The 12683-nt window shown below is 48.5% G+C and overlaps 1 protein-coding gene across 1 annotated transcript in view; it reads right to left on the bottom strand.

Moving 5' to 3' along the window:
- Window positions 1–9117: 9117 nt before the first annotated feature.
- The window catches only part of TBX19 (T-box transcription factor 19), a 39207-nt gene continuing 35641 nt past the window's right edge, over window positions 9118–12683 (bottom strand). The window contains exon 9 of the mRNA XM_050959840.1: window positions 9118–9184. Within this exon, the coding sequence (XP_050815797.1) occupies window positions 9132–9184 (53 nt within the window). The 3' untranslated portion in view covers window positions 9118–9131. The remainder of the gene's footprint in view (window positions 9185–12683) is intronic.

Below are 12683 nucleotides of genomic sequence, written 5' to 3' on the forward strand. Positions count from 1 at the left end.
TTAAAAGTTGCCTGTAATGCAAGGCAAGAGAAATGTGGAGTGAAACCCTGACCTCATTGAAGTCAATTGGAGTTTTGTCAATGGACCCAGGATTTCACCCATTGTCTGAGGGCTTGGCTACACAGGAGAGTTGCAGCACTGGTGATGGGGTTACAGCGCTGCAACTCACTCTGTGTCCACACTTGCAAAGCACGGCCAGTGCTGCAACTCCCTGGCTGCAGCGCTGGCTGTACACCTGGTCTGCTTGGGGTGTAGCGATTCCAGCGCTGGTGATGCAGCGCTGCTCATTAAGTGTGGCCACCAAAAGCGCTTTTATTGGCCTCCAGGGTATTAGGGGGTAGGTATCCCAGCATACCTTTTCAGCCACTCTGCTCATCGTTTCTCACTCCACTGCCCTGGGCTCAGGTGACCCGCCCTTTAAATGCCCCGGGAATTTTAAAAATCCCCTTCCTGTTTGCTCAGCCAGGTGTGGAGTGCAATCAATCAATCAGTGACCATGCCTCCATGCTCCAAACGAGCCCCAGCATGGAACACTTGTGAGCTGCAGGACCTCATCAGTGTTTGGGGTGAGGAAGCTGTGCAGTCACAGCTGCGCTCCAGCCATAGAAATTATGATACCTATGGGCAGATATCAAAGTCCATGCTGGAAAGGGGCCATGAATGGGACGTGGTGCAGTGCAGGGTTAAAGTAAAGGAGCTGCGGAGTGCCTATTGCAAAGCCCGTGAGGGAAACCGCCGCTCAGGAGCTGCCCCCACGACCTGCCATTTTTACAAGGAGCTGGATGCCATACTTGGGTGTGACCCCACTGCCAATCCGAGGAGCACGATGGAGAGTTCAGAGCAGGGAGAAGAGGGGGAGGGTGTAGAGGAAGCCGAGAGTGAAGCTACTGGGGTGGAGGGAGACACCCGGGAGTCCCAGGAGGCATGCAGCCAGGAGCTCTTCTCAAGCCAGGAGGAAGCTAACCAGTCGCAGAAGCTGGAACTTGTTGGTGAAGAAGAAGCAGAGGAGCGGGTTCCTGGTAAGCAGCTTTTATTTTAAGGATGGAACTGTTTTGGGAGAGGAGGAGGAAGTGGGGGTTATGGCTGCATGCATGCATGCATGCCTAGATGTGGAATAGCCCATTGATGTGGTCTATCACGTCACGGTAATCTGCCTCGGTAATCTCTTCAAAAGTTTCAGCCAGAGCGTGGGCAATGTGCTTGCGCAAGTTTATAGGGATAGCCTCCGTGGTTCTTGACCCAGTCAGGCTAACACATCCACGCCACTGTGCCGCAAGGGGTGGGGGGGACCATTGCTGCACACAGGCAAGCTGCATAGGGACCAGGGCCGAATCCACATTGCTGTAGAAGACCCTCCCTCTCTTCCCAGGTAACACGCAGCAGTGATATATCTGGCAGTAGAAAATCCTGTTGAAAATGTAGGCATAGTGTTCAGTGCAGGTCCCCCCCAGCTGCTCTCTGCTTTCCCCAATGCACAGAAACCCCTGTGAGCCCTGACTGAAGCAGCTCCCCTTCCCAGAGGAGTAACTGCTGTGGCAATTGTGGGGGTGGTGTTCAGTGCACTTTCCCCCCAGCTGCTCTCTGCTTTCCCCAATGCACAGAAACCCCAGTGAGCCCTGACTCAAGCAGCTCCCCTTCCCAGGTGAGTCGCGGCAGAAACACTCACCCCATTACTCACCATGTCTTCGCTGCTGTGGCCTCTCTGTGCTATGTTTGCTATGTGTAAATGATGCTACAAACAGTCTACAAACTCCTTCACTGTGATAATAAATAATGCAGCCTCTGTATTAAATGTTTCTATTTCTGTTTTTTTTAAGTGTCCTTGAATCCTCCGGCCCTATCACAGCCTGCTGAAAGACTACAGAACTTGAGGGGTAAACCAAGGGAAAGCAAAGAAGATTTGGTGAAAGCAGTTATGAATCAGTATGCCAGAGAGAATAAGAGGCTGCAGGACTGGAGAGAGAAAATGCATGAGTGGAGGGAAACACAAAGCAGGAGAAAGGAATTGGGTATCAAGAAAAGCACAAAGCAGCTGATAAGCCTCCTGGCGCACCAAACAGTCAATGCAGTTTCTCATAGCCATGCAGGCAGATCAGTACCGTGCTAGACGCACCCCCTCCAAAAAAAGCTCTCTCCCTTGTGCATCAGTGTTTGCTCAAAACCCCTTTCTCCAGCAGCCTGGTTCTTACCACCACCAGCTGCCCCCAACACCTGTACGTTCACCTACCAGCCCTGAGAAAGACGACCCTTACCCTATGCACTTAACCCCCATCACCATGCAGCATATTAATCCTGAAGTGCAGCAGGCATTGCACAGCAATCCAGGCACGACATATTCAAACCTCTGAATGTACAGTTCAGCACCTTATCCCCCTGCCCTTTTATGTACTGTATTTTGAATAAATGATTTCTTGGCTTTTAAAACATTTTTTATTATTGCAGAAAGTGAAAAATATTGTACCCCAAGGGAAAAATAGGCACTGCAAATCATTGTAACCACTGCACTTCACACCCGTGCAAGGCACCAAACATTACTGTTGGCTTTCAGCCTCAAATTGCTCCCTTAAGGCATCCCTAATCCTGGAAGCCCTGTGCTGGGCCTCTCTAGTAGCCCTGCTCTCTGGCTGTGCAAATTCAGCCTCTAGGCATTGAACCTCGGAGGTCCATTCCTCACTGAATGTTTCACCCTTCCCTTCACAAATATTATGGAAGGTACAGCACGCGGATATAACAGCGGGGATGCTGCTTCCCTCCAAGTCTAGCTTCCCATAAAGACACCCCCAGCGTCTCTTTAAATGGCTGAAAGCACACTCCACAGTCATTCTGCACCAGCTCAGCCTGTAGTTGAACTGGTCCTTGCTCCTGTCAAGCTTCCCTGCATACGGTTTCATGAGCCATGGCATTAAGGGGTAAGCGGGGTCTCCAAGGATCACAATGGACATTTCGACGTCCCCTACTGTGATCTTGCGGTCTGGGAAAAAAGTCCCGGCCTGCAGCTTCCTGAACAGGGCACTGTTCCAAAAGATGCGTGCATCATGCACCTTTCCAGGCCATCCTGTGTAAATGTCAGTGAAACACCCACGGTGATCCACAAGCACTTGGAGAACTACAGAGAAATACTCCTTCTGATTAATGTACTAGGATGCCAGGTGGGGTGGTGCCAGAATAGGAATATGAGTCCCATCTATCCCCCCTCCACCGTTAGGGAAACCCATCTGTGCAAAGCCAGCCACAATGTCCTGCACGTTCCCCAGAGTCACGGTTCTTCTTAGTAGGATGCGATTAATGGCCCTGCAAACTTGCATCAACACTATTCCAATGGTCGACTTTCCCGCTCCAAACTGGGTCGCCACCGATCGGTAGCTGTCTGGAGTTGCCATCTTCCAGATTGCAATAGCCACCCGCTTCTCCACTGGCAGGGCAGCTCTCAATCTCGTGTCCCTGCGCCGCAGGGTGGGGGCGAGCTCCTCACACAGTCCCATGAAAATGGCTTTTCTCATCCAAAAGTTCTGCAGCCACTGCTCGTCATCCCAGACTTGCAGGACGATGTGATCCCACCACTCAGTGCTTGTTTCCCGAGCTCAAAGACGGCGTTCCACGGTGCTGAGCACGTCCTTTACTGCCACAAGCAATTTAGTGTCTTGCGCGTCAGGCGAATCAATATAATCGTCTGACTCCTCACTGTCACTTTGGAGCTGAAGGAATAGCTCAACTACCAAAAGTGATGTGCTGGCAACATTCATCAGCAAGGTCCTCAGCAGCGTGGGCTCCATTTCTAACAGAAATCGCACTGCAGACTCACAATGGCGCCAAACTGCTGGGATCTGTAGCGATGCACCACGGGGCGTTGGAACAGGAAGCGGAATGACCTGCACCCTTCCATCCCCTTCCCACAACCCACAGCGCCAAAATGGGATGAGGTGCTCTGTGGGATAGCTGCCCACAATTCACCACTCCCAACAGCGCTGCAAATGTTGCAAATGTGGCCACACTGCAGCGCTGTCCCTACACAGCTGTACGAACACAGCTGTAACTCCCAGCGCTGCACAAATGTAAGTGTAGCCATATCCTAAGTGCGCTGAGCTGAGTTTCAGCTCGGACTCTACACGCTTCTGTGGCTCCAAGCAAATCACTTAACATTTCAGTGCACCTGTGAAGTGGCAGTGGCAACTCTTGCCTATCTATCTCACTGGGATCTTGTGAGGGTTAATTGGTTAAGGCTTATAAGGAACTTTGAAGATGAAAGATGTTAAGTGTTATTATCTTTGGCTTTTTGAATGAAGACAGGACTTAGCTAACAGGTCATGATAAAGGAGATTCAGACTATAGGTGGAACATTGATGTTCATAAATTCTTTATAATGGGCATACGTAAGTGTTATTGGTAGAGCTGGGTGAAATTTTTCAGGCAAAACTTTTCTTTGCTGAAAAGTGCAGATTCAGGCGACTGAAACATTTTGCAAATTTGTGGTAAATTTGCCAGATTGTTTCAGTCAAAAAAAAGTAAGAAAGAATCTAAAAGTTTTGTTTTGATATTTTAGAAATTAAATGTTTAGATTTTTCAATTCAAAATGACTTTTTATTTTATTTTTATACAATTTTATACTTTTATACCATTTTATTTTTAAAAGATTTTAAAAACTCAAAAATGAAATGAAACATTTTGTTTGACCCAAAACAATTTTTGTGTGTGATTTTTTTGCCCAGCGAACTGAAAAATCATTTTTTTTTGCACAGCTCCCATTATGGGTTTACGTTGCCTGTTTTTGAATCCTTAGTACAATATTGATCAGTGAATGGTCCAATTTTTAGGAGTCAAATCCCATTGAAGTCAATTGGAGCTATAGGTGTTCTGCACCTTTGACAGAACACCTATGGGTTTTGTGACATCCCTACTGTATCTTCTTCATCCTCTGGCCTACTTCAAACAGTCCAGACACACATTTGCAGGCACCACAGTGTTATTTACTGAGTCCCCCTTTACCAGTACAGCCTTGCGCATTATCATACAAGTGGAAGTAACTTCCCCTTCACCCACTCCTGAGGAAAGAAGGAAAGATCTTCTCCTCTTCAGATTCCATCCCCCATCAGCCTTTTCCTTTGTACTTCCTTCCTGTCATTTATGATTGCAGTCATTAGCTCATCAACCATTGCCTAATTAGACTATTGAGCATCCTGCCATCTCCCAGTTAAGTCCACTTGAGGGGAGGGGTGGGGGAAGATAGCTAGTACCTTAGCTCTGGTCTACACTACAAGTTTAGGTCGAATTTAGCAGTGTTAGATCGATTTAACCCTCCACTCGTCCACACGACAAAGCCATTTTTGTCAACTTAAAGGGCTCTTTAAATCAATTTCTGTACTCCTCCTCGACAAGGGGATTAGCACTGAAATCGACCTTGCAGGGTCTAATTTGGGGTAATGTGGTCGCAATTTGATAGTATTGGCCTCCGGGAGCTATCCCAGAGTGCTCCATTGTGACTGCTCTGGACAGCACTCTCAACTCAGATGCACTGGCCAGGTAGACAGGAAAAGCCCCGCAAACTTTTAAATTTCATTTCCTGTTTGGCCAGCGTGGCAAGCTCAGAGGTGACCATGCAGATCTCATCAGCACAGTTGACCATGGAGTCCCAGAATCGCAAAAGAGCTCCAGCATAGACCGAACAGGGCCGCTGGAGAGGGGGGGCAAGTGGGGCAATTTGCCCCAGGCCTCGGGCCCCACAGGGGCCCCGCAAGCCCTGGTCCAGCAGCAGTCCGGGTCTTCAACGGAATTGCGGCGGCAGGGGCCCTTCAGTGTTGCCGAAGATGTGAAGCGACTGAAGAGCCCTCGCTGCCGAAATGCCACCGAAGACCGGTACCACTGCTGTGTGAGTACAAGTGCCACAGCTCCCTCGCTCTGCCCCAGGCCCCCTGAACCCTCTGGGTGGCCCTGGGACTGAACGGGAGGTACTGGATCTGATCGCTGTATGGGGAGAGGAATCTGTGCTATCCAAACCCCATTCCAAAAGACAAAATGCCAAGACATTTGAAAAAATCTCCAAGGGCATGAAGGGCGGAGGCTATAACAGAGACTCGCAGCAGTGCCACGTGAAACTTAAGGAGCTCAGGCAAGCCTACCAAAGAGCCAGAGAGGTAAACAGCCGCTCCAGGTCAGAGCCCCAGACATGCTGCTTCTATGATGAGTTGCATGCCATTCTAGGGGGTGTCCCTACAACTACCCCAGCCCTGTGCGTGGACTCCATCAATGGATTCTCACACAACAGGGATGTGGATTTTGGGGACAAGGAAGATGATGATGAGGAGGTTGAAGATAGTGCACAGCAAGCAAGCAGAGAAACCGTTTTCCCCAACATCCAGGAACCGTTTTTCACCCTGAATCTAGTATCCTCCCAACCCACCAAAGGCAGGCTCCCAGACCTAGAAGGCGGAGATGGGACTCTGATGAGTGTACCTTTGTAAATATAATACATGGTTTAAAAGCAAGGGTGTTTAATGATTAATTTGCCCTGAAGACTTGGTATGCATTCGCGGTCAGTACAGCTACTGGAAAAGTCTGTTAACATGTATGGGGATGGAGCGGAAATCCTCCAGGGACATCTCAATGAAGCTCTCCCGAATGTACTCCCAAAGCCTGTTAGCCACAAGGTGGGGGGAGGGGTGAAACGATCATCCCAGATATTTGTGGGGGGGGGGTAGTTGGGTTTGTGCTGCATGTTAACCTGAAAACCGCAGCCCCTACTTTTAAATGGCCAACTCATTTTAAATGGCCAACCCAATGGGTGCTTGGTATGTGAAATGAGGGTGCTGCTGTTTGTAACCATTCCCACATGTTATGAAGGTTAAAGAAACCAAAAGACTGTGGCTTACCATGGCTGCCTGCAAGCCAAATTCTGTTGCCTGCCAGCCCTGCGTGTGTGATCTCTCACACCAAACTGGCAGGCCCTCAATATAAGAGGCAAAATGCGACCTTGTAAAGAAAGCACACGTGCTATGTAATGTTAACAGCTTGGTTCACTGTGAAAGAGTCTACCCATTGTTCTCTAAAATGTGTCTTTTTAAAGACTACTCTCCCATTTTTTTCCTCCTGCAGCTGCAAATGTTTCAGTGCTCCCCGTATCATCTCCATTCCAGAGGCTAGCAAAGATTAGAAGGCAAAAAAAATGCACTCACGATGAAATGTTCTCTGAGCTCATGCATTCCTCCCGCACTGAAAGAGCCCAGCAGAATGCATGGAAGCAGACAATGTCAGAGTGCAGGAAAGCACAAAATGAACGTGAGGACAGGAGGGACGTGCAAGAGGACAGATGGCAGGAGCAAGAGGAGAGGTGGTGGGATCAAGATGATAGATGGCATCAGTGTGGTGAGAGGAGGCAGGAAGCAATGCTTAGACTACTAGAAGATCAAACTGATATGCTCCGGTGTATGGATGAGGTGCAGGAAAGGCAGCAGGACCACAGACTGCAGCTGCAGCCCCTGTGTAACCAACCGCCTTTCTCCCCAAGTACCATAACCTTCTCACCCAGACATCCAAGAACGCGGTGGGGAGGCCTCCGGGCACCCAACCACTCCACCCTAGAGGATTGCCCAAGCAACAGAAAGCTGGCATTCAATAAATAAGTTTTGAAGTGCAGTGTGGCCTTGTCCTTCCCTCCTCCCCTCCTCTACCACCCCACTTGGTGCTTCCCTCCTCCCTCACCCCTCCCGGGATACCTTGGAAGTTATCCCCCCATTTGTGTGACGAATTAATAACGAATGCATGAACTTGAAACAACAATGACTTTATTGCCTCTGCAAGCGGTGATCAAAGGGGAGGAGGGGAGGGCCATTGGCTTACAGGGAAGTAGAGTGAACCAAGGGGGTGGGTTTTCATCAAGGAGAAACAAACAGAACTTCCACACCGTAGCCTGGCCAGTCGTTAAACTGGTTTTCAAACTTCTCTGATGCACAGTGCACCCTGCTGTGCTCTTCTAACTGCCCTGGTATCTGGCTGCGCATAATCAGCGGCCAGGAAATTTGCCTCAACCTCCCACCCAGCCATAAACGTTTCCCCCTTACTCTCACAGATATTGTGGAGCACACAGCAAACAGTAATAACGATGGGAATGTTGGTTTCGTTGAGGTCTAACTGAGTCAGTAAACTGCGCCAGCGCGCTTTTAAAAGTCCAAATGCACATTCTACCACCATTCTGTACTTGCTCAGCCTATAGTTGAACAGCTCCTGACTACTGTCCAGGTTGCCTGTGTATGGCTTCATAAGCCCTGGCATTGAGGGGTAGGCTGGGTCCCCAACGATAACTATAGGCATTTCAACAACCCCAATGGTTATTTTCTGGTCTGGAAAGTAAGTCCCTTTCTCCAGCTGTTCAAACAGACCAGAGTTCCTGAAGATGCAAGAGTCATGTACCTTTCCCGGCCATCCCATGTTGATGTTGGTGAAATGTCCCTTGTCATCCACCAGTGCTTGCAGCACCATTGAAAAGTATCCCTTTTAGTTTATGTACTGGCTGCCGTGGTGGTCCGGCCAAGATAGGGGTATGCATTCCGTATATCGCCCCATCACAATTAGGGAATCCCATTGCAGCAAAGCCATCCGCTATGACCTGCACATTTCCCAGAGTCACTACCCTTGAAAGCAGCAGCTCAGTGATCACATTGGCTACTTGGATCACAGCAGCCCCCACAGATTTTCCCACTCAAAATTGATTGCCGACTGACTGGTAGCTGTCTGGCATTGCAGGCTTCTGAGGGCTATTGCCACTTGCTTGTGAACTGTGAGGGCTGCTCTCATCTTAGTATTCTTGCGATTCAGGGCATGGGAAAGTGAGTCACAAAGTTCCATGAAAGTGCCCTTATGCATGCGAAAGTTTTGCAGCCACTGGAAATCATCCCAGACCTGCAACACTATGCAGTCCCACCAGTCTGCGCTTGTTTCCCAGGCCCAGAATCGGTGTTCCATGGCATGAACCTGCGCTATTACCACCATGATATCCAGATTGCCAGGGCCCGTGCTTTGAGATAAGTTTGTGTCCATGTCCTCATCAATCTCATCACTGCGCTGTTGTCACCTCCTCGCCTGCTTTTGAAGTTTCTGGTGCTACATATACTGCAGGATAATGCACGTGGTGTTTACAGTGCTCATAACTGCCACGGTGATCTGAGCTGGCTCCATGCCTGCTGTGGTATGACGTCTGCGTGGAAGAAAGGCGCGAAACAATTGTCTGCCATGGCTCTCACAGAGGGAGGGGCAACTGATGACATGGCTTACAGGGTTGACTTACAAGGAATTAAAATCAACAAAGGGGGCAGATTTGCATCAAGGAGAAACACACACAAATGTCACACCAAAGCCTGGCTCTTCTAATCGCAAACAGCCTAGTCAGCAAACAGCACAAGCAAGATTTTAAACGTCCAAAGGCACATTCTACCACCATTCTGCACTTGCTCAGCCTATAGTTGAACTGCTCCTTACTACTGTCCAAGCTTCATGAGCCATGGGAGCAAGGGGTAGGCTGGGACAGGTGCGCAGTGCTGCCGGCTGGGAGAGCAGCCTGAGACAAAAGCCTCCAGCTCGCATGATATTCCAGGCAGGACTGACAGGGGTGACTCTATGTTTTTGCTGCCTAAAGCACGGCAGTCAGGCAGCCTTTGGCAGCGTTTTCGTGGGAGGTCCATCCCGGTCACACGGATTCGGCGGCTTTCCTGCCGGAGGTCCGCCGGTCTCGCGCTTTCAACGTACCCGCCACCGAATTACTACCGAAACCGCGGGACCGGCAGACCTCCTGCTGAAACGCCACCAAAGGCTGACTGACTGCTGCCCTCACAGTGACCGGCAGGCCCCCCCCCGGCTTACCACCCTAGGCACATGCCTGCTGCGCTGGTGCCTGGAGCCGCCCCTGAGGACTAAATCTCCATTAGACTAAACTTAAAGAAGAGAATGACCTAGAGTCACTTCCATTTATGTCCAGGCGCCCCCGACCAACCTCACCAAGGCTGGCCAGGAGCACCCATGTCTGCCCAGGCGCCCCTGAACAATCTTCTCGAGGCCGGCCAGGAGGAACCAGGAGACAGCAACAGACGGTGCAATATGGCTGCTAACTGTCTTTGCTAACTTGCAAAGGCAAGGAGCTGCTGCTGTGTAGCAATGCAGTACCGCGTCTGCCAGCAGCACCCAGGAGACATACGGTGACAGTGAGCTGAGCGGGCTCCATGCTTGCCGTGGTATGGCGTCTACTCAGGTAACCGAGGAAAAAAGGCAAGAAACTATTATCTGTCGTTTCTTTCACGGAGGGAGATGGGGGGCCTGATGACATGTACCCAGAACGACCCGTGACACTGTTTTTGCCCCATCAGGCATTGGGAGCTCAACCCAGAATTCCAATGGGTGGTGGAGACTGCAGGAACTGCGGGATAGCTACCACAGTGCAATTCTCTGGAAGTCGATGCTAGCCTCGGTACTGTGGATGCAGTCTGCCGACTTAATGCACTTAGAGCATTTTGTGTGGGGACACACACAATTGACTGTATCAAACTGATTTCTAAAAAATCGACTTCTATTAAATCGACCTAATTTCGTAGTGAAGACATACGCTCTGCAACCAGAATTCTGGGTCAGCTCTAGGCTCCGAAGCACTCTGTCACATATCTAGAATGTGGGAAATTTTAAATAACGAGAAGGGTGCTGTACCTTCCACCACTGAAAACAGAAATAAAAACATTTCTCTTCCTGTGGAAGATAATGCTTCAAAATATGGGAAATAGCAGCATTTAGGTTACGGTCAAGACATGCATACTATTGAATAATATAGGAAATGGCTGCATACCTGGAGCAACCAGAAAACATCTTGATTCCTTCAAGACAAAAGTTGCTGATGCCGAAAGTACAATGAAGATCAACAATCCTGTCTAAAAAATAAAGCAGGGTCTGATTTCATGTAGTGCCTGCCATACCTGGAGCCTTTCAAAGCCTTTTACTGAGCAAAAACTGGTCATTTGTGGCCCATTATCGGGATGCTTCAGTCACATTGCAAAAGAAGTAAACATTTAAAGAAACAACATCTAGAAGTTTTGGAGCATTACTTACATTTTGCAAGAACAGAATTGTTGTAGGAAGGGATAATAAACCAATACTCCCTGAGCCTTAAAAATCCACTTCTAGCACTGGAAGGGAGTTTCTTTCCTACAGGAATCCAATAATATTCTGCTGAATTCACTCTGAAGAAAGGAAATTCCCTTCAATGAGAGCTGGACCTTTAAAGGGCCAGCATTGTTATGCAAATAAAAAAGAAACATTTTCTTAAATCTGAAACAAAACTCCAAGGGAAGCAAGTTTTGTCAGTTCAAACCTGATCTTATGTTCTTGAGAACCCAGCACAAGAGCATAGGGCTAGTGCATGGGAATCAGAAAGTGAAAGTCACTATAAACAGAGAGTGAAACTAACCAGACTAGATTCACTGGCCACATTGAGTGAAGAGCAAAAAAATAAAATAAACAGCATGAATGGTGAAAACATATTTGAATAATAGAAATTGTTATTAAAGTGACTGGGGAAGAATGTTTAATTTTTTTAAGAATATTGGCTTTTATCTTGAAAGAGTCTCTCTAACGTACAGACAGGAAGTATTACAAATATCATTCGGATGCCTGAGCAATATCTACATTTGATAGTATTTTTAAAGGGAGTTTAGTGCTGGTGAACAATGGCCTGGAGACTGAAGCAATCCACCAACCGAGTAGATGTGGCCTAGGCAGCAGCAATACAAGCTTCCTGCAATGCCCTGTCAAGATCCATCAGCAATTAAAGGAGGCCATTTTAAGGCGGGGTCTACACTAGAAACTTAGGTCGGTTTAACTGCGTCGGTCAGGGGTGTGCGAAAACTGTCCTAAGTCCCAGCACTAGGTTGACAGAAGAATTCTTCTATTGACCGAGCTACCACTTCCCGGGGAGGTGAATTACCTTCGCTGACAGGAGAATCCCTCCCATCTAAACAGGACACGTGATTAGAGACAGGAGCTTTAGACAACAGGAATAAGTGCACTAGCCGCTGATGCACAGCACTGAAGCACTACGGTGGCACAGCTGCAGCACCACCATGTAATATTTTAAGAGCGGACATGCCCTTCAGGGTGAAAAGGATGTCCATTCCTTATCAGTCCTTAGCCTCTTTGCTGAGACTGCCAACAAGGAGGCCAAATACTGAGGGTGGCCTTTTATCCTCTAACATATGGCCTGAGATCAACACACTTTTCACATAGGCCATGGAACAGTCAGTGTGACCTTGGTATCAGTCAACCCAAGCTAGTGCTGAATTGGTGATGGTACAGTTTTAAGGTCCCTTAAAGGCTTTGAATCCCTTTGCAAGTCCCTAGCGCCATTTAGTCCTTCAGATCCCTGGGAAGCAATAAGCAGAAATCCAGCACATCGAAAGGGACACACTAGGCGGCTGGCCTGACACAGCTCAACTGGTTAAACCCATCTCTACTATCTTGTAACATTCTGTCATGAAGGCAGCTCCCTCTCAAATTGATAATCTGGGAGATTAGCACCTATTGTTGAAAATCAAAACCACAGCCTGGGTTGCTTTGTTACCATGACAACAGTTAAAGGGTCATCATAACTTTTTTTTGCTGTCGAGGCTTAGGAACCATTTCAGAAGGCTCCAGTCCCCCTCAGCCCATATAGTGAACTA

This window comes from Gopherus flavomarginatus, chromosome 1, assembly GCF_025201925.1.
Source record: "Gopherus flavomarginatus isolate rGopFla2 chromosome 1, rGopFla2.mat.asm, whole genome shotgun sequence".
Taxonomy (NCBI): Eukaryota; Metazoa; Chordata; order Testudines; family Testudinidae; genus Gopherus; species Gopherus flavomarginatus.